General features: G+C 46.9%; 1 protein-coding gene across 1 annotated transcript in view; it reads left to right on the forward strand.

Annotated features, from left to right (window-relative positions):
• PTK2B (protein tyrosine kinase 2 beta) overlaps positions 1-23,009 on the forward strand; it is a 164,281-nt gene that overhangs the window by 73,670 nt on the left and 67,602 nt on the right. Inside the window, exons 3-4 of the mRNA XM_044292491.1 lie at positions 15,297-15,475; positions 17,170-17,257. Of these exons, the coding sequence (XP_044148426.1) occupies positions 15,297-15,475; positions 17,170-17,257 (267 nt within the window). The remainder of the gene's footprint in view (positions 1-15,296; positions 15,476-17,169; positions 17,258-23,009) is intronic.

Genomic DNA, 23,009 nt, shown 5'->3' on the forward strand with positions numbered 1-23,009 from the left:
TTCAGACAAAACGCTGGCTGCCGGGCAGGCCAGCACCTCCAAGGCATAAAAGGCTAGCTCTGGCCACGTGGACAATTTAGAGACCCAGAAGTTGAATGGGGCCGAACCATCAGTCAGTACGTGGAGGGGTGTGCACATGTACTGTTCCACCATGTTAGTGAAATGTTGCCTCCTGCTAACACGTTGCGTATCAGGTGGTGGTGCAGTTAGCTGTGGCGTGTTGACAAAAGTTTTCCACATCTCTGCCATGCTAACCCTGCCCTCAGAGGAGCTGGCCGTGACACAGCTGCCTTGGCGACCTCTTGCTCCTCCTCTGCCTTGGCCTTGGGCTTCCACTTGTTCCCCTGTGACATTTGGGAATGCTCTCAGTAGCGCGTCTACCAACGTGCGCTTGTACTCGCGCATCTTCCTATCACGCTCCAGTGCAGGAAGTAAGGTGGGCACATTGTCTTTGTAGCGTGGATCCAGCAGGGTGGCAACCCAGTAGTCCGCACAGGTTAAAATGTGGGCAACTCTGCTGTCGTTGCGCAGGCACTGCAGCATGTAGTCGCTCATGTGTGCCAGGCTGCCCAGGGGTAAGGACAAGCTGTCCTCTGTGGGAGGCGTATCGTCATCGTCCTGCCTTTCCCCCCAGCCACGCACCAGTGATGGACCCGAGCTGCGTTGGGTGCCACCCCGCTGTGACCATGCTTCATCCTCATCCTCCTCCACCTCCTCCTCATCCTCGTCCTCCTCGTCCTTCAGTAGTGGGCCCTGTCTGGCCACATTTGTACCTGGCCTCTGCTGTTGCCAAAAACCTCCCTCTGAGTCACTTCGAAGAGACTGGCCTGAAAGTGCTAAAAATGACCCCTCTTCCTCCTCCTCCTCCTTCTGGGCCACCTCCTCTTCCATCATTGCCCTAAGTGTTTTCTCAAGGAGACATAGAAGTGGTATTGTAACGCTGATAACGGCGTCATCGCCACTGGCCATGTTGGTGGAGTACTCGAAACAGCGCAACAGGGCACACAGGTCTCGCATGGAGGCCCAGTCATTGGTGGTGAAGTGGTGCTGTTCCGCAGTGCGACTGACCCGTGCGTGCTGCAGCTGAAACTCCACTATGGCCTGCTGCTGCTCGCACAGTCTGTCCAGCATGTGCAAGGTGGAGTTCCACCTGGTGGGCACGTCGCATATGAGGCGGTGAGCGGGAAGGCCGAAGTTACGCTGTAGCGCAGACAGGCGAGCAGCGGCAGGATGTGAACGCCGGAAGCGCGAACAGACGGCCCGCACTTTATGCAGCAGCTCTGACATGTCGGGGTAGTTGTGAATGAACTTCTGCACCACCAAATTCAGCACATGCGCCAAGCAAGGGATGTGCGTCAAATTGGCTAGTCCCAGAGCTGCAACGAGATTTCGCCCATTATCGCACACCACCAGGCCGGGCTTGAGGCTCACCGGCAGCAACCACTCGTCGGTCTGTTGTTCTATACCCCGCCACAACTCCTGTGCGGTGTGGGGCCTGTCCCCCAAACATATGAGTTTCAGAATGGCCTGCTGACGTTTACCCCGGGCTGTGCTGAAGTTGGTGGTGAAGGTGTGTGGCTGACTGGATGAGCAGGTGGAAGAAGAGGAGGAGGAAGCCGAGAAGGAGGAGGTGGCAACAGGAGGCAAAGAATGTTGCCCTGCGATCCTTGGCGGCGGAAGGACGTGCGTCAAACAGCTCTCCGCCTGGGGCCCAGCTGCCACTACATTTACCCAGTGTGCAGTTAGGGAGATATAGCGTCCCTGGCCGTGCTTACTGGTCCACGTATCTGTGGTTAGGTGGACCTTGCTACAGATGGCGTTGCGCAGTGCACACTTGATTTTATCGGATACTTGGTTGTGCAGGGAAGGCACGGCTCTCTTGGAGAAGTAGTGGCGGCTGGGAACAACATACTGTGGGACAGCAAGCGACATGAGCTGTTTGAAGCTGTCTGTGTCCACCAGCCTAAATGACAGCATTTCATAGGCCAGTAGTTTAGAAATGCTGGCATTCAGGGCCAGGGATCGAGGGTGGCTAGGTGGGAATTTACGCTTTCTCTCAAATGTTTGTGAGATGGAGAGCTGAACGCTGGCGTGTGACATGGTTGAGACGCTTGGTGACGGAGGTGGTGGTGGTGGTGTTGGTGGTACATCCCCTGTTTGCTGGGCGGCAGGTGCCAACGTTCCTCCAGAGGCGGAGGAAGAGGCCGAGGCGGCAGCAGCAGAAGAGGGAGCAGGGGGAGCCTGAGTGACTTCCTTGGTTTTAAGGTGTTTACTCCACTGCAGTTCATGCTTTGCATGCAGGTGCCTGGTCATGCAGGTTGTGCTCAGGTTCAGAACGTTAATGCCTCGCTTCAGGCTCTGATGGCACAGCGTGCAAACCACTCGGGTCTTGTCGTCAGCACATTGTTTGAAGAAGTGCCATGCCAGGGAACTCCTTGAAGCTGCCTTTGGGGTGCTCGGTCCCAGATGGCGGCGGTCAGTAGCAGGCGGAGTCTCTTGGCGGCGGGTGTTCTGCTTTTGCCCACTGCTCCCTCTTTTGCTACGCTGTTGGCTCGGTCTCACCACTGCCTCTTCCTCCGAACTGTGAAAGTCAGTGGCACGACCTTCATTCCATGTGGGGTCTAGGACCTCATCGTCCCCTGCATCGTCTTCCACCCAGTCTTGATCCCTGACCTCCTGTTCAGTCTGCACACTGCAGAAAGACGCAGGAGTTGGCACCTGTGTTTCGTCATCATCAGAGACATGCTGAGGTGGTATTCCCATGTCCTCATCATCAGGAAACATAAGTGGTTGTGCGTCAGTGCATTCTATATCTTTCACCGCTGGGGAAGGGCTAGGTGGATGCCCTTGGGAAACCCTGCTAGCGGAGTCTTCAAACAGCATAAGAGACTGCTGCATAACTTGAGGCTGAGACAGTTTCCCTGGTATGCATGGGGGTGATGTGACAGACTGATGGGCAGGGCCGGCGCTACCATAAGGCAGACCAAGCGGCTGCCTTAGGGCGCGCCCTGCGCAGGGCGGAAAAATGAATGCCCTTCTTTTTTTTTTTTTTTTTTATAACTTTATTGAATTTGTGCCGCAGCGCCGCCGCCTTGCGCCCGCCCCCAGCCTGCGTGTGTCGGCCGCTCAGAGTCACGGCAACACACCGGTCACATGTGCTCAGCCTGCCATGGGGGCCTGACTGGTAGTAAGCTGCGCCGCCGGCGGGTATGGCAGGGACTAATAGGCGAGGCTCGAGCTGACTGATTGTGTTGTGTCTGACTCACACAGACACACACAGCCGTCAGCCAGATTAGACCACCAGACGCACTGGCAGCCAGCAGCAGCAGGAGTCAGGCAGGTCAGGAGTGGACTCAGGACTTAAGGTAGGTCACTTGAAGTTTGAACTGTTCCGAATTGAATGTATTGTATATAATAATTAATATGATCATTTAAAATTATTTCAAAATCATAAAATGAGGCCATAAGTGCTAGTCTAGTGCCAGAGCAGAGGCGCTCAGGCTTTTAGCACGGCATTCAATTATGTGTTTTAAAAAAGTAATTACAAAACAACAATCATTAATATTGGCCCCCCCCCCCCAATATTAATGATTGTTGTTTTGTAATTACTTTTTTTAAACACATCATTGAATGCCGTGCTAAAAGCCTGAGCGCCTCTGCTCTGGCGCTAGTTTGTGTGACCGTGACATGATGGAGGGAGGGGGTACAATGTAAATGTCTGTACAGTTGTACAGTACTCTGAGTATGTGACATGGGAATGGGGCCAGGCCGCCAGGAAGGGTCGGCTGGGGGGGGGGGGGTTAAAATGTGACACAGTAAGGGGTAACGATGTGATCATGGATGGCGCCAGGGCTGTCCGGGCTGGGGAGGGATTAAGTGCAATGGGGGGTAGAAATGTGACACAATAGTCTATTGTGTCACATTTCTCCCCCCCCCCCCCCCATGGCACATCATTCCCCCGCCTGGACGTCCCTGGCCCCATCCATGATCATATTATTACCCCCTATTGTCAATAGGCCGGGGCGGGGGGGCGGGGGGGGGGGAATGTGACACAATAGGGGGTGCTCATGGGATGGGGCCAGGTCCGGACGGGGGGGGGGGGCGATGTGCCATGGGGGGGGGGGGGGGGCGCCAAAATGTAGCTTCGCTTGTGTTGGCAAAAATCCTTGCACCGGCCCTGCTGATGGGGTTGGTTTTCAGGCGCCATCTGTGCGCTTTCTGCAGAAGACTGGGTGGGAGATAATGTGAACGTGCTGGATCCACTGTCGGCCACCCAATTGACTAATGCCTGTACCTGCTCAGGCCTTACCATCCTTAGAACGGCATTGGGCCCCACCATATATCGCTGTAAATTCTGGCGGCTACTGGGACCTGAGGTAGTTGGTACACTAGGATGTGTGGATGTGGCAGAACGGTCACGTCCTCTCCCAGCACCAGAGGGTCCACTAACACCACCACGACCATGTCCACGTCCGCGTCCCTTACTAGATGTTTTCCTCATTGTTATGGTTCACCACAACAACAAAAATATTATTTGGCCCAATGTATTGTATTCAAATTCAGCTGGATATAAATTTGAGGCCTAGTATTTAGGCGCTGGGTGACCGGTATGGATTTAGTGACAGAATTAGACTTGGAAATACACAGTAGCGTGTGTGTGTGAAGTTATTCTGAATGACCCTATGTGCACCTTGAATATTATATACCCTTTTAGGGATAGATTTCAAATAGCTCTGATATAGCAGAAACCACTAAATTATGAAATTGCTAAATTGGGAATTGTATTTCAACCCAGAACAAAAAATGTGCTTTGACGGACACTAAATAACTTTCCCAGCCACAACAGGACAGCGGTAACGAGAGATTTAGCGGGATATAAATTTGAGGCCTAGTATTTAGGCGCTGGGTGACCGGTATGGATTTAGTGACAGAATTAGACTTGGAAATGCACAGTAGCGGGTGTGTGAAGTTATTCTGAATGACCCTATGTGCACCTTGAATATTATATACCCTTTTAGGGATAGATTTCAAATAGCTCTGATACAGCAGAAACCACTAAATTTTTAAATTGCTAAATTGGGAATTGTACTTCAACCCAGAACAGAAAATGTGCTTTGACGGACACTAAATAACTTTCCCAGCCACAACAGGACAGCGGTAACGAGAGATTTAGCGGGATATAAATTTGAGGCCTAGTATTTAGGCGCTGGGTGACCGGTATGGATTTAGTGACAGAATTAGACTGGGATATGGCCAAAAAATAACCACACTATTGCTGGTTAAATGCACTTGGTGACGGGCGCAGCTTGCCCCTGATGTAGTATATGGCCAAAAAATGAACAGACTATTGCTGATTAAATGCACTTGGTGTCACAGCTTGACCAACCACACTACTGAGGGTTAAATGCACTTGGTGACGGGCGCAGCTTGCCCCTGATGTAGTATATGGCCAAAAAATGAACAGACTATTGCTGGTTAAAGGGCTTCTGTCACCCCACTAAAGTGATATTTTTTTTTTGGGCTAGTGAAATTAGTTATATTGCGATATATCACAATATAATTGTGTCACTTACTTTGATCCAGCAGTTTCTTCAAAAAACGAAGTTTTATCATATGTAAATTCGGTCTCTAACAGCAAGTAGGGCGGCTACTTGCTGCTAGCTGCTGCAGAAATCCGCCCTCTCGTCGTGTTGATTGACAGGGCCAGCCGGGATCTCCTCCTCCGGCCAGCCCTGTCGGCATTTCAAAAATCGCGCGCCTCTGTGGATTCGGCGCAGGCGCTCTGAGATGAGGAGGCTCGTCTCCTCAGAACTCCCTCAGTGTGCCTGCGCCGATGACGTCTTCTATTTCGGTGATGTCATCGGCGCAGGCACACTGAGGGAGTTCTGAGGAGACGAGCCTCCTCATCTCAGAGCGCCTGCGCCGAATCCACAGAGGCGCGCGATTTTTGAAATGCCGACAGGGCTGGCCGGAGGAGGAGATCCCGGCTGGCCCTGTCAATCAACACGACGAGAGGGCGGATTTCTGCAGCAGCTAGCAGCAAGTAGCCGCCCTACTTGCTGTTAGAGACCGAATTTACATATGATAAAACTTTGTTTTTTGAAGAAACTGCTGGATCAAAGTAAGTGACACAATTATATTGTGATATATCGCAATATAACTAATTTCACTAGCCCAAAAAAAAAATATCACTTTAGTGGGGTGACAGAAGCCCTTTAAATGCACTTGGTGTGATAGCTTGACCAACCACACTACTGAGGGTTAAATGCACTTGGTGACGGGCGCAGCTTGCCCCTGATGTAGTATATGGCCAAAAAATAAACAGACTATTGCTGGTTAAATGCACTTGGTGTGACAGCTTCATCCTGATGTAGGCTTTAGCCAAAAAACAAACGCACCATTGAGGGTTAAATGCACTTGGTGACGGGCGCAGCTTGCCCCTGATGTAGTATATGGCCAAAAAATGAACAGACTATTGCTGGTTAAATGCACTTGGTGTGACAGCTTCACCCTGATGTAGGCTTTAGCCAAAAAACAAACGCACCATTGAGGGATAAATGCACTTGGTGACGGGCGCAGCTTGCCCCTGATTTAGTATATGGCCAAAAAATAAACAGACTATTGCTGGTTAAATGCACTTGGTGTGACAGCTTCACCCTGATGTAGGCTTTAGCCAAAAAACAACCACACCATTGAGGGTTAAATGCACTTGGTCGCAGCTTGTGCTGGCGCACCACAAGACACAAAATGGCCGCCGATCACCCCAGAAAAATGTGACTGACAAACGGTCTGGGCAGCCTAAAAACAGTGAGCAATTGAGGATCAGCAGCTCAATGATCCACAGCTGCAGATCGATCAGTTAATCAAGTCCTTTGGAGGAGTTAATCTGCCTAATCTCGCCCTACTGTCGCAGCCGCAACCTCTCCCTACGCTAATCAGAGCAGAGTGACGGGCGGCGCTATGTGACTCCAGCTTAAATAGAGGCTGGGTCACATGGTGCTCTGGCCAATCACAGCCATGCCAATAGTAGGAATGGCTGTGACGGCCTCTTGGGGCAAGTAGTATGACGCTTGTTGATTGGCTGCTTTGCAGCCTTTCAAAAAGCGCCAAGAAAGCGTCAAAAAGCGCCAAGAAAGCGTCACAAAAGCACCAAGAAAGCGACGAACACCGAACCCGGACTTTTACGAAAATGTCCGGGTTCGGGTCCGTGTCACGGACACCCCAAAATTCGGTACGAACCCGAACTATACAGTTCGAGTTCGCTCATCCCTACTTGCCTGCTCTTTTAGTATTGCTCAATCGCAAATATGAATGAAACTAGGATATTAATCTGACAGAATGACCAAGCACAAGCCTTGATCCCGGTATAATCGCGCCGACAAAATCCGGGATAAAATATGTTTTACTGGCAGTGCTATGCTAATATTTATACCTACCCTACGCTTGATGTACGCGTGGATTAACCCTACAGAGCAGGTGGTATACTATATTATATTTTGTTTTGACAGCACAGCACTCATAAGAAGCAACTATAATTTTCTTGTTCGTTTAGCCCGAAGGGGTGGACAGTTTTCAAGTAAAAGATCCATTTTGCTTCACATTGGAGGATCCTCCTGTCCACATCCCCCCGTCTAATTCCCGACTTAATTCTTTCAATTCCCGTAAAGGAAAGGCAGTCGGGTTTTCCGTCATGTTCAGTATTTACATGTCGTGACACAGGTGTGTCTCTCCGATTTTTGACGTCGCCGACATGCTCTCCTATCCTCCTCCTCAGTTCTCTGATTGTCTTACCGATATATTCTATGCCACAAATGCATGTGATTTTATAGATTACACCAGTGCTTCTACAATTGATGAAATCTTGTATTGTGTAACTTTTGCCTGTGTTGTTACTCCTAAATATTTTTGTCTTGGTCATAAAGGGGCACGCCACGCAACCTCCGCATTTAAAATTGCCACTGATGCCTCTTTCAAGCCATGTTTTCTTTTGGGCCACTGGTGTATAGTGGCTATGCACCATGAGATCACGGATGCTTCTACCACGCCTATAGGTAATGCTGGGGTGCTTCTTTATGACCTTACAAATGTCTTGGTCCATCCGTAAGACGTGCCAATGTTTAGAGATAATTTCTCTAATAGCAGAGGAACAACCATTGTATGTACTTATGGGGCGGATCTCCCTATTTTCATTTCCGCCAGCGGGTGGTGGGGCCTCCTTCCGGGGGGTAAGTAGTGACGCTCTATCCCTGTTCAGTGCCATTTGATACGCTGGTGTTAATACACCTGCCGGGTAATCCCGATCCAAAAAACGAGTTTTTAGGTCTGCAGCTTGTTTAATGAAATCGGAACGTCTGGAACAGTTCCTCCTTAATCGCAGGTATTGACCCCGCGGTATTCCCTTCCTGAGGGGGTAGGGATGGCTACTTTCCCACCTCAGGAGGGAATTGGTGGAGGTTGGTTTCCGGTAAATAGAGGTCTCCAGACGACCGATTTGGTCGATCCCGACAACGATATCAAGGAATGGGAGTTTGGATGGATGACATTCTGATGTAAAGTGGAGGCCTATCTCGTTTTTATTAAGTTCTTGGACCCAATTAGAGAAGGCCTCCAGACTCCCTTTCCATATGACAAACACGTCATCTATAAAACGTGCCCCTTTTAAAACACTTTGGAATTCCATCATAGATTCGTCTCTGAATACTATGGTATTCTCCCACCAGCCCAGGAACAAGTTTGCGTACGGTGGCACACAGGGACTACCCATCGCAGTGCCCCTGAGCTGGTGGTAGAATCGTCCATTGAAGAGGAAATAGTTCCTCTTCAATGAGAACTCAAGTAATCTGAGTCTTTAATACACCTATTTAGAGTTACCACTCAGAGTATTTAGTGATCTATAATTAGTATATATTTGTAATTTGTTTCTAGTTACCCTTGAATACATCGTTGAAGTCCCCTGATGAGGTCTGGACATTGAGACCGAAACATGGCGTGTAGGGCTGTGCAATTAGGGTATTAATAGGATTAGGCCCCTACTGAGGGCAAGGTTCGGTATGGGGTCGCCCCTGTCGGGGCGGGTGCTCCATGTGTGCTAGGCAGGTGTGTGTATAGCTCCCAGCCCACTTGTAGGTAGGAAAGACACAATAGGGCTTTGCAGGAGTACTCACACTGCCTAAGACATCAGCACCCAGGTCACGCAGATTCTGGTAATCATTGAATACCTGAACCACCCTCCACAGGCCGTGGCATCCACCAAACGTGGTAAGATCAAACCATTTTCTTATCTCAACGTGAGACACTATCCGTAGAGGTATATGTAATTCTTGTTTGGCTGTGGAGGTTCATGTAATTATTGTTGTAATAATCGTTGTTTTTCACCCATTAGTAAAATCTAATTTTAAAAGACCTAGTAAACGTTATATTTTAACAATCCTCATTCACATAAATAATTCAGTAATATTTGGGTGTGATTATATACCGCCACACACTACGTTGTGCGCTGGTATAACCAATCTTGATTTATATGTAATTCAATACCAATAAGATGGTATAAGAATTAAAGGCCTTTATTATTCCAGTGCCAGCGTGCCAACCAATACCCTCCAGTCTGCACCCCATAGCGGGGTCAGGTCTTAATGATGACCATCGTCTTATTTTGCTGGCTTTAATTATTCTAAATCATCCTTCAAAGTCTCCATGTCCTATAAAACTGAGCAAGATGCAGAGAAAGGAGGTGATGTTCCTGATGACATATTGTCATCCATATTAGATGATGTGGAAAAGGAGGAAAAGCAGATGGCAGAAGAAGGGCTCCCACCTGTGTAACTGAAGAGCACTAGGGTTGGGGAAGTGGGTACAGCCCCTGTTTAAAGGTGCCGTTTGGCCATTAACAATGAAGACTGACTACTGTTATGTTCCTAGCCACCAACTGGGACAAAAACTGTTCAGAAGTTAAAAAGTTGGGTGGACATTCATGCCACACAACAGGAACCATATACAGTACATCAATGGTCCCAAAATTCTTGCTTTCCAGCTGTTGCAAAACCTACAACTCCCATAATGCTACAGCCTGTCCAGGGCAATTGGTAGCTGTAGTTTTGCAACAGCTTAAAAGGGAAAACAAAAAGTCTCATTGTTTAGTGAGATTTGGTCCCCGGGAATTAAGGTCTTAAAGGGGTTCTCACTTCAGTAAGTTGCATTTATCATGTAGAGAAAGTTAAAGAGGTTTTCTCATCTCAGACAATGGGGGAATATGGCTAGGATATGCCCCCATTGTCTTATAGGTGCGGGTCCCACCACTAGGACCCGCACCTACATCGAGAACGGAGCCCTGAAAGTGAAGGAGAGCGCACTGCGCATGGGCAGCTGCCCTCCATTAATTTCTATAGGGCCGCTGAAAATAGCCGAGCGCTGGCTCAGCTATTGCCATCTGCCCCATAGAAATTAATGGGAGCATGGGCTGCGCATGCGCGGCACGCTCCCATTCACTTCTATGGGAGAGGCGGGGATTAGCGCTTGGTGGTGGACGGACCCCGGGAAATCTGGGGTCCTCCAGCCACAGCACTCCCCGCTCCGTTCTCGATATAGGTGCGGGTCCCAGCGGTAGGACCTGCACCTATCAGACAATGGGGGCATATCCTAGCGATATGCCCCCATTGTCTAAGATGGGAATACCCCTTTAATACAAGCCACTTACTAATATACTAATATTCCTATATTGTGCAAGCACGACCACCACTGATGGATTGCAGGGTGTTCTGTAACCATGGAAACGAGCAGTGTATAATGTGATAGAAAAATTAATCCAGCCAACAAAGGAAGCAATATGGATAATAACAAGTGGCTTGTATTACCTTTCTCTACATGATAAATGCTAGTTACTGAAGTGAGACAAGCCCTTTGAAGGTCGTTGGCCAAGCATTGTAGACAGGATTAGCAGCTAAATCTTAAGGGGGCTTCAATTCTGGTCATGGACCCTCGGGACATCCCTAAGTCCCAAACGGTCAGTGTGATGGTCATCAATACTCTCCACCAGGACTTCTACAGTCAGAATTTCTCCAGGTTTGATGGCCACCGGTACCCAACTCTGTCGATCTCCGGAGAGCTGGCAGGAAAGAGTCTTTTTTTCTTGGGTTTTTCTGTTTCACCTGTCAGTCTTACACTGCTATTATGGAGATGTGCACCCCCACCTCTACCTTCCCACAGATCCCAGCTCTGCTCGAGCCATTGTATAACTCCCAGCATCTTTATTCTATGACATTCGACAGGAAACAAAAAGAACACGCCGTATATATAAATATGATTTTACGCCTTTTATCAGGATTATCAAGTTTCGTCTCTCTCCTATTCATACGTTTTCTCTACGGACTGAAATTAAGCCAAAAGCCACAATGCAAGAAGCTGGCGAAGTTACGCAGAGCCATTATGTCTCCATGTCGTGGGCTGTTCCTGCATAGGCTGAACGTGGGCTTTTCTGTGCCGCCTTTTCTTCTTGACTGAATTTATCTCAGGGGACTGAGTGTGCGTCGAGAGCCTGTTTCTTTGCATCATGAATGGTCAGAGGTGATCATAGCATTTTATGTTTTTTTGCCCCCTCCCGCTTTCTGATGTAAGATGTGAAACATGAAATTTGACCTTACTAGAAGGACCAGGCTTTATACCACCAGGATGCTGGCCATGACCTTACTAGAAGGACCTGGCTTTATACCACCAGGATGCTGGCCATGACCTTACTAGAAGGACCAGGCTTTATACCACCAGGATGCTGGCCATGACCTTACTACAAGGACCTGGCTTTATACCACCAGGATGCTGGCCATGACCTTACTAGAAGGACCTGGCTTTATACCACCAGGATGCTGGCCATGACCTTACTAGAAGGACCTGGCTTTATACCACCAGGATGCTGGCCATGACCTTACTAGAAGGACCAGGCTTTATACCACCAGGATGCTGGCCATGACCTTACTACAAGGACCTGGCTTTATACCACCAGGATGCTGGCCATGACCTTACTAGAAGGACCAGGCTTTATACCACCAGGATGCTGGCCACTGGCCACAGCTTCTAACACCTAATATTCATGGATTTTAATGGGGACATATCCCCGTCCTCAACCCTCCGGCTACCCTGATATGAGCATCTGAGCATTCCATGCGCAGGGCAAAGGCATTTTCAGGAGATCCAGTGGGACTCTCCATAGGGACTGCTAGACGGAGGCTTCTGCCTAGCAGTGAGCCCTGTGATGTCAGCGGCACTAATGGGCGGGCTTTAGCGCTGCCCTAGCCTGTAAACTGGTTTATGTTGGTTAAGGAGTTAATAATAAATAAATAAAATGGGTATAACCATGGTGGTCTAATGTGGTGAAGAGATTGGCATAATCCTGGTGGTCTAGAGTGGTGAATGGGCTAGTGATTGTGGCATAGAAAAGTATAGTAGTGGTCTAGAGTTCAACAATGATAACCCTGGTGGTCTAGAGTGGTGAATAGGTTAGTGATTGTGGCATAGAAAGGGGATTATTGGTAATTACCCTAGTTGTCTATAGTAGTGGTCTAGAGTTATAATAACCCTGGTGATCTAGAGTGGTGAAGAGATTAAAGATGATATCTCTCGTAGTTTAGAGTGGTAAAGGTATCAATGGTAATAACCCGAGTGGTCTAGGGTTAAAAGGTTTAATGTTATCAACCTGATGGTCTAGAAAAGTGAAGGTGTTAATGATGATACTCTGGTGGTCTACAGAGGTGAAAGGGTTAAATATAATAACCCTGGTAATCTATAGTGGTGAAGAGATTATAGGTAATAACCTCTGGTGGTATACATTGATCAAGAGATTTAAGGTAAGGTAATAACCTGTTGGTCTTGAGAGTTGTAGGGGGTTGAAATACATAATAATACACTGTTGATCTAATGTGGTGAAGGGGTTAATAATAATAACCCTAGTGGTATAGAGGTGGGATTATTTGCAGTTATCCTGGTGGTCTATAGCGGTGGAAAGAAATAATGGCAACAACCTTGGTGGTCTAGAGTTTTGAAGGGGTTAACAATAATCAGCAACCTCCCAGCATGCACACTTGCTTGGCTGTTCTCAGAACTCCCATAGAAGTGAGTGGAGCATGCTGGGAGTTGTAGTTTCACAACAGCTGGAGTGCCGGAGGTTGCTGACCCCTGGTCCAGGTAGATGAAAAAAATGAATGGTTATAACCCCAATGGTCAAGAGTATTGAAGTGGTTCACAATAATAACCTCATGGTCTACAGCAGGGATCAGCAACCTCCGGAACTCCAGCTGGTCAGAAACTACAACTCCCAGAATGCTTCATTTCACTTCTATGGGACTTAGAAGAGCAGCCGAGCATGTTTGCATGCTGGGAGTTGTAGTTTCACAGCAGCGGGAGGAATGCCGAAGGTTGCTGATCCCTGGTCACCCTGAGGATCTAGAGTGGTGAAGGGTTTCATGGTGATAACCCTGGTGGTCTAGGTTGATAAAGGAGTTAAGGGTGGTCTAGAGAGGTGAAGGGGTCAATGCATGCAAAAGTTAAAATGCCCCCTAGAGGCTGATTTGCATATAGAAAAACTAAATTTTTCTCAGCAATATGAGCACATCTGAACATGGGACCAACACAGACGCCTTCAGCTGCCAAGCGCACATGTAACAGGTCAGCCAGTGTCATAGGAACAAAACTGCTGACAGATGCAACAGCCAAAATATGTCTGCCTTTGATTTGTATCTGTCACGCTCGCTCATGTCACAAAATGTCACCAATGGTTGCCAGAAAATGGTCCAATGCAATTTAGATCCTCTGGGGATGGGAGTCCTGCATACATTCTTTCCACTCAGTAGTCAGGACAAACCAAGGTGGGGCCTCCTCTCTCCAAGCTAAACAGTCTGCTTCTATGACATGTATGCTGTTATCCATAATGCTTAAAGGGGTTGTGTCATAACACATATTCTATATTTTTCAAACAAGCACCTGGGTCTGAATACTTTTGTAATTACATGTAATTAAAAATTTAGCATAGCCGCTGAGTTATTTAATAAAATCAATCTGTATAGCGCCACCTGCTGTTTGTTCTTTTCCTTCTTTTTGTTCTGTCAGAAGCTGTGGTAGTTAGGGTCCATTCACACGTCCGCAAAATGGGTCCGCATCTGTTCTGCAATTTTGCGGAACAGGTGCAGACATATTAATTTTCAATGGGGCCGGAATGTGCTGTCCACATCGGCATTTGCGGATCCGCACTTCTGTTCAGCCAAAAAATAGAACATGTCCTATTCTTGTCCACAATGACGGAGAAGAAAAGGCATTTTCTATGAGAGTGCTGGTGATGTGCGGTCCGCAAAATGCGGAAGGCACATTGCCGGTGTCCGTGTTTTGCGGATCTGCAATTTGCGGATCCGGAAAACACATACGGATGTGTGAATGGACCCTTACAGGGAGACAGCTGCATCAGAAAGGACACACACCCTGGCTCAAAGTCTGGTTTTATTTTTGGGGGGACGGGGGGATGTAAAAGTCACTAAATTCAAGTATACTTCTAGTATCGACATCTGACAAAGCAGGATCCTTTAGCAAGGCATTGGTAAACTAACTTAGTCTTGGTGCCATCTATGGTCTACCACTGTGGTGGGACACTTTTAGGATTTACGTCAGCACAGGTACTGTACTCTAGTATTATTCCAGGCACAATACAGGTTACAATGAGAGCTGCGGCTCATCTCACTACCTTGTCCCCCCAACCATCCACATCCTTTGACTCTTCTGAACAACCTTATTGTAAGGGAAGCACGCTGAGTTGGGGTGGCCATTGGGGCTTTTCTTGAGGGACATTAACGGTTCTTGGGTTTTCTAATTTCAAACCAGGCAAGGATCCTGTTCAGGGTGGACCTTTTCAGGGAGCAGTCTGTTTTTTGGGCATAAATGGGGTAAAACTTCTTTGATGTAGCCTATGTCCACATTTTTCTCGATTAGACTGAATTTTAGGAAATCCGCCAAGTTGGGGCCTTCTATGTTGTGCCCCTGCTACTTTTTGTAGACTATGATGAGAGGAATTCTAGATGTGGACTCCAATAATGTCATCTCCTGGCATGTCTATATGGTATTCACTAACAACAATGCATGTGCTGATCTCGATTTGGTTTGTGAAGAACTCAACGAGAACAGGAGAACCTTATTCAGCTGGTAAAAAGAGACATCTAAAATCTCAGCCTTGAGGTTGACCAGAACTTTGTCAATAAGCTATGTCCTAGGTCATGCTGGGTTTCCATGGGTGATTTGTGACGTAATGCCTGTCTATCTGTACACAGGAGATCATCAGTTCCATCCTCCTGAGCGGCCGGATCGGTCCAGACATCCAACATGTGGAGTGTTACGGCCTGCGGCTCAAGCACCTGAAATCTGATGAGATCCACTGGCTTCACCCCGACCTGACAGTAGGAGAGGTGCAGGAAAAGTACGAGTGTCTCCATCTAGAGGCAGAGTGGAGGTAAACCTCAAGACGATGATTATTGTTGTCTATAACTTCGGGCAGTCACGGATGAATCGCACTGAGCTATACGACAGTTCATCCTGGTCTTCCTGGTCTTCAGTAAAGGGAAGGAATATAATTTTACATAATGCAGATTTTTTAGGCCATTCGCTGTATATTTGTAGAAGTTTCTAAGAAATAAACAGAAACTGACGGAGCAGAAGTGAAATCCAGCGGTGACACATGAGAGGTTGTGACATGGTCTCCAGGAAAGGGTCCATATTGTCCGTGGTCATGTGGTAATACACAGTAACCAGACAATTCTCAGTTATTTGGAATAAAATGTTAATATACTGAGCAAATGACAGGTGATCTACGAACTATGGGGGTCTCTCAAATGTTCTTAAAGGGGTTGTCCACTTTGGACAATGCTTTTTTGAGTTAGAAGGGTCCCTGACAAAAAAATCAAGGACATTGAGGTTTAATCTGCTGGGAACAGTTATATTTCTCTGCAGCGCCACCACAGGTGAAACAAAGCATTACATGGTTCTCATGGAAGTCATGGTCAGGTCGGGTCCTCCAGAGACAGAGACTCTCTTTGTATCTGCTCTAATAGGTGAGAATCCTGAATCGGGGCCCCCTCTATTAGGGGTTGGGCCATTTATGGGATTTTGATAGGATGAGCCATAAATATCCACCTCTGGGACCCCGCTAATGTCTAAAAAATGGCGGTTTGCGTGTATGGAGAGCACACTGCGCGCACAGCGGTTTCTCCATTTACTGCTATGGGACATCCGAAAATAGCCAAATGCGCTCCCCTGATTTTGAGGGGGGACTTTAAAAGATTTAATGCATTGACCAGTTGATGATAGCTGATCTTAGGCCTCACGATGTAAGATAAAATCAGAGGACCCCTTTAATAATTTTAGAAGATGGGGTGTTCTACCCCTGAGGAAGAGGCTAGATCAGCCTTGTTGCCTATAGCGACCAATCAGAGTGCAGCTTTTATTTCACTAAGTGCTCAGGTAAAATGAAAGCTGTGCTGTGATTGGTCGTTTTCCTGTCAGATAACTGAGGCCCTGCTCTGGGGCAGATTTATTAAATTGGAAAACAGTTTATGATGCCCACAGCAACCAATCACAGCACAGCTTTTACTTTACCTGAGCAGCTGGCGAAACGGAAGCTGCCCTGTGATTGGTTAGTACAGGAGACAAAGTTTTTTCTTTTGGAGTATGTTCACACACAGCGGAAATGCAGCAGATTTTCAAAGCAGAAAATCAGCAGCAAAGTGGATGAGGTATCAACAAATCTCATCGACACGGAAATTAACCTATTGAGCGAACTTTAAATCCGCAGGACATCAATTCTTTCTCCTACGGAGCTGAAATCCGTGGTGAATCCGCGTGGTTACCTGCATTATAGGTGGTAAATTCAGTAAGCCCCGCCCCAAACACACAGTGACTGCCCACTTATGGGTGGGGCTTACAGAAGATCCATTCGTTTTTGGTCCAGGACAGCCTGGCGGGACTGTCTTTGAAAATTAAGGACAGGCAGTCCCTGCCGATTCGGGACTGAAGCTTCATACTACTGATGTGGGAGAAGCAGCATGCGGGAGGGGGGGTCACCCGTAAAGAAACCATGGAGACGGCCGTATGCCGAGGATCCCGCTATGTCACATGACTTGTATTGAATATTCCCGTCTTAATTTCTAGATATGATCTCAGGATCCGCTATCTGCCAGATAATTACATAGAAAGCTTCAAGAAGGACAAGACGACGTTACTTTACTTTTACCAGCAGGTAAGTCAGCTCCTGGAACGACAAAAAACATTTGTAATGCTCTTTTCTTACTTTTCTCATCAGGGACTCAAAGTGTAAAAACCCTGTCATTTCATCCCTCAGATGCCTCGATCAACACTGATCACGGCATCAGAGGAGTAAGGGTCAATTCACACGTCCGTAGTTTCTTTCCTGATCTGTTCCGTTTTTTGCTGAACAGATCTGGACCAGATCTGGACCCATTCATTTTCAATGGGTCCTGAAAAAAAATCTGACATTGTGCTGTCCGTTTTTTTTTCAGGACCCATTGAAAATAAATGGGTCCAGATCTGGTCCAGATCTGTTCAGCAAAAAACGGAACAGATCAGGAAAGAAACAACGGACGTGTGAATAGACCCTTAGGCAGAGGAAGCCGTCTCTCTCTGCCTTCCAATCAGAGCCCCCACAGTGTAATCGCAGGGCTACAAGCGGTTACCATGGCAGCCTGGATGCTGCTGAAGCCTTTTATGGCTGCCATGGTAAGCTGCCTGCTGAACTATGCACGAGGCACAGCTCAGCAGGGACAGTGTCAGAATCCTATTTACCGTAATAGATCTCTATTAGGGTGAATAGGACAAGGGATCAATAGATCCTAGGTTCTAAGGTGGTCTAATAGTTAATAAATAAAAAGTAAAAAAAAAGTAAAATAATAAAATAAAAAAAAACACTAAAATCTAAAAAGTTTAAATCACCGCCCTTTCCCAATTTTATGTATAAAAATATATAAACAAAAAAATATATAAACATATTAGGTATCGCAACATCTGAAAATGTCTTTTAAACTTTTAGAATATTTTTTTTTACATTTCCTGTGCAGTGAACGCTGTATCGAAAAAAAATAAAAAAGATGCGATTTGCCATTTTCTTTTTTCATTTTGCCCCCCCCAAACAATTGGCGGAATTATTATTTTTTATTTTTTTTTCAAAGGTTTTTATTCAAAAAAAAAAAGAAGTAATTAATAAAAATAAAACTGTACAAGTTTGGTATCACCGCAATCGTATTGAGCTGCAGAATTAGGATGTCATGTCTTTTTTTCCCCTGTTTTCTAATACAAGACATGGTAAATTAAATGGCGGCATTAAAAACTGCATCTTTGTCCCATAAATAATAAGACCTCCTAAGGCTATATGAATGGAAAAATAAAAAAGTTATGGCTGTTGGAATGTGGGGAGAAAAAATCCAAAACGCAAATGCCCAGTCTTTAAGGGGTTAAGAGAGTCCAGTGATGATCCCTCTCCTTGACCCAGGTAGTCTGTTCCTTAGAGTGGGGGCTGCAAATAGAAGGCTCTGGGTCCACAAGTTTTGTGGTGGATCCCGGGTATGGACGGTTTGTTGGAGCCTGCTGAAGGGTGCGCAGGGAGTGTCGGGGCAGTAGTTCTTTTAGGTAGTCGGGGCCTAGGTTATTCATGGATTCCTGACACAGGTTCCTCTCAATAACTACAGGGTCTGAGCTTTGAAGGGTTGCGCTTCCCAGGGATGGAGGCGCTGGATGTGTGAGATGCCACTTTTCCGTCAGGCGCTGCCCTCCAACCAGAAGAACTTCAGTTTTGTCTAGCTGGCATTCATCCATTCTAGTAGTTTGGCAAGACGGAATTTATGGCTGGGGTTGGGTCATTGACTCCGGGCTTAGAGGACAGGTACAGTTGGCACAGTGGATTATTTTGCCTGATGGTAGCCATATAACCGGCAAACTGCATAGGGGATAGAGCCGAGCCCTGTGGAACTCCATATTTTGATGGAACTGTTGAAGAGGATATAAACCAAGAGATATTGTGTGTGGTCTGTCAGAAAAGAACTGAACCACTAAACAACTGTGCTGTCAATGCCACAAAACTCCTTAAGTCTTCAATGACCCCCATCATAGTGCCCCCCATTAAAGCCCCAAGAAAGCCACAGTGCTCCCGGTACAGATATACTGCCCCTATAACCGCCACTGATCTGTTATCATAGTCAAAGAGTCCCCGTCTCAATCACAACCACAGTGCCCCCATTACAACTACAATGTCCCCTTATAGTCACAGTGTCCCCATTGCAACTTAAATGCCCCCTTATAGTCACAGTGCCCCATTACAACCACAATGTCTCCTTATAGTCACAGTGCCCCCATTACAACTACAATGCCCCCTTATAGTCACAGTGCCCCCATTACAACCACAATGCCCCCTTATAGCCACAGTGCCCCCATTACAACTACAATGTCCCCTTATAGTCACAGTGCCCCAATTACAACTACAATGTCCCCTTATAGTCACAGTGCCCCCATTACAACTACAATGTCCCCTTATAGTCACAGTGCCCCCATTACAACTACAATGTCCCCTTATAGTCACAGTGCCCCTATTACAACTACAATGTCCCCTTATAGTCACAGTGCCCCCATTACAACTACAAGGTCTCCTTATAGTCACAGTGCCCCTATTACAACTACAAGGTCCCCTTATAGTCACAGTGCCCCAATTACAACTACAAGGTCCCCTTATAGTCACAGTGCCCCTATTACAACTACAATGCCCCCTTTATAGTAACAGTGCCTCCGTTACAACTACAATGTACCCTTATAGTAACAGTGCCTCCATTACAACTACAATTTCCTCTTATAGTCACAGTGCCCCCATTACAACCACAATGCCCCCTTATAGTCACAGTGCCCCCATTACAACTACAATGTCCCCCTATAGTCACAGTTCCCCCATTACAACTACAATGTCCCCTTATAGTCACAGTGCCCCCATTACAACTACAATGTCCCCTTATAGTAACAGTGCCTCCATTACAACTACAATTTCCTCTTATAGTCACAGTGTCCCCATTGCAACTAAAATGCCCCCTTATAGTCACAGTGCCCCATTACAACCACAATGCCCCCTTATAGTCACAGTGCCCCCAGTACAACCACAGTGCCCCCTTATAGTCACAGTGCCCCCATTACAACTACAATACCCCCGTATAGTCACAGGGCCCCCATTACAACTACAATGTCCCCTTATAGTAACAGTTCCCCCATTACAACTACAATGTCCCCTTATAGTCACAGTGCCCCCATTACAACTACAATGTCCCCTTATAGTCACAGTGCCTCCATTACAACTACAATGTCCCCTTATAGTCACAGTGCCCCCATTACAACTACAATGTCCCCTTATAGTCACAGTGCCCCATTACAACTACAATGTCCCCTTATAGTAACAGTGCCTCCATTACAACTACAATGTCCCCTTATAGTCACAGTGCCCCCATTACAACTACAAGGTCCCCTTATAGTCACAGTGCCTCCATTACAACTACAATGTCCCCTTATAGTCACAGTGCCCCCATTACAACTACAATACCCCCTTATAGTCACAGTGCCCCCATTACAACTACAATGTCCCCTTATAGTCACAGTGCCCCTATTACAACTACAATGTCCCCTTATAGTCACAGTGCCCCCATTACAACTACAATGTCCCCTTATAGTCACAGTGCCCCCATTACAACTACAATGTCCCCTTATAGTAACAGTGCCTCCATTACAACTACAATTTCCTCTTATAGTCACAGTGTCCCCATTGCAACTAAAATGCCCCCTTATAGTCACAGTGTCCCATTACAACTACAAGGTCCCTTTATAGTCACAGGGCCCCTATTACAACTACAGTGCCCCCATTACAACTACAGTGTCCCCTTATAGTCACAGTGCCCCCATTACAACTACAGTGTCCCCTTATAGTCACAGTGCCCCCATTACAACTACAAGGTCCCCTTATAGTCACAGTGCCCCATTACAACTACAAGGTCCCTTTATAGTCACAGGGCCCCTATTACAACTACAGTGCCCCCATTACAACTACAGTGTCCCCTTATAGTCACAGTGCCCCCATTACAACTACAGTGCCCCCTTATAGTCACAGTGCCCCCATTACAACTACAATGTCCCTTTATAGTCACAATGCCCCCATTACAACTACAATGCCCTGTTATAGTCGCAGTGCCCCCATTACAACTACAATTTCTTCTTATAGTCACAGTGCCCCTATTACAACTACAATGTCTCCTTATAGTCACAGGGCCCCCATTACAACTACAATGTCCCCTTATAGTCACAGTGCCCCCATTGTAACTACAATGCCCTCTTATAGTCACAGTGCCCCCATTACAACTGCAATGTCCCCTTATAGTCACAGTGCCCCATTACAACTACAATACCCCCTTATAGTCACAGGGCCCCCATTACAACTACAAAGTCCCCCTATAGTCACAGTGCCCCTATTAGAACTACAATGTCCCCTTATAGTCACAGTGCCCCCATTACAACTACAATGTCCCCTTATAGTCACAGTGCCCCTATTACAACTACAATGCCCCCTTTATAGTCACAGTGCCTCCATTACAACTACAATGGCCCCTTATAGTCACAGTGCCTCCATTACAACTACAATGCCCCGTTATAGTAACAGTGCCCCCATTACAACTACAATGCCCCCTTATAGTAACAGTGCCCCCATTACAACTACAATGCCCCCTTATAGTAACAGTGCCCCCATTACAACTACAATGTCCCCTTATAGTCACAGTGCCCCCATTACAACTACAAGGTCTCCTTATAGTCACAGTGCCCCTATTACAACTACAAGGTCTCCTTATAGTCACAGTGCCCCTATTACAACTACAAGGTCCCCTTATAGTCACAGTGCCTCCATTACAACTACAATGTCTCCTTATAGTAACAGTGCCTCCATTACAACTACAATTTCCTCTTTTTGTCAAAGTGCCCCCATTACAACTACAAGGTCTCCTTATAGTCACAGTGCCCCCATTACAACTACAATGCCCCCTTTATAGTAACAGTGCCTCCATTACAACTACAATTTCCTCTTATAGTCACAGTGCCCCCATTACAACTAAAGTGCCCCCTTATAGTCACAGGGCCCCCATTACAACTACAATGTCTCCTTATAGTCACAGTGCCCCCATTACAACTACAATGTCTCCTTATAGTCACAGTGCCCCATTACAACTACAAAGTCTCCTTATAGTCACAGTTCCCCCATTACAACTACAAGGTTCCCTTATAGTCACAGTGCCTCCATTACAACTACAAGGTCCCCTTATAGTAACAGTGCCTCCATTACAACTACAAGGTCCCTTTGTAGTCACAGGACCCCCATTACAACTACAATGCCCCCTTATAGTCACAGTGCCCCCATTACAACTACAAAGTCTCCTTATAGTCACAGTTCCCCCATTACAACTACAAGGTTCCCTTATAGTCACAGTGCCTCCATTACAACTACAAGGTCCCCTTATAGTAACAGTGCCTCCATTACAACTACAAGGTCCCTTTGTAGTCACAGGACCCCCATTACAACTACAATGCCCCCTTATAGTCACAGTGCCCCCATTACAACTACAATGTCTCCTTATAGTCGCAGTGCCCCCATTACAACTACAATGTGCCCTTATAGTCACAGTGCCCCTATTACAACTACAATGTCTCTTTATAGTCACAGTGCCCCCATTACAACTACAATGTCCCCTTATATTCACAGTGCCCCTAGTACAACTACAATGCCCCCTTATAGTCACAGTTCCCCCATTACAACTATAATGTCCCCTTATAGTCGCAGTGCCCCTATTACAACTACAATGCCCCCTTATAGTCACAGTGCCCCCATTACAGTCTATCACTGTTACAGTGCCCCAATTACAATTACTATGCCGCCAGTAGAGCCGCCATGCCCCATTAAGTCACTG

Source organism: Bufo gargarizans, chromosome 4 (assembly GCF_014858855.1).
Source record: "Bufo gargarizans isolate SCDJY-AF-19 chromosome 4, ASM1485885v1, whole genome shotgun sequence".
Taxonomy (NCBI): Eukaryota; Metazoa; Chordata; class Amphibia; order Anura; family Bufonidae; genus Bufo; species Bufo gargarizans.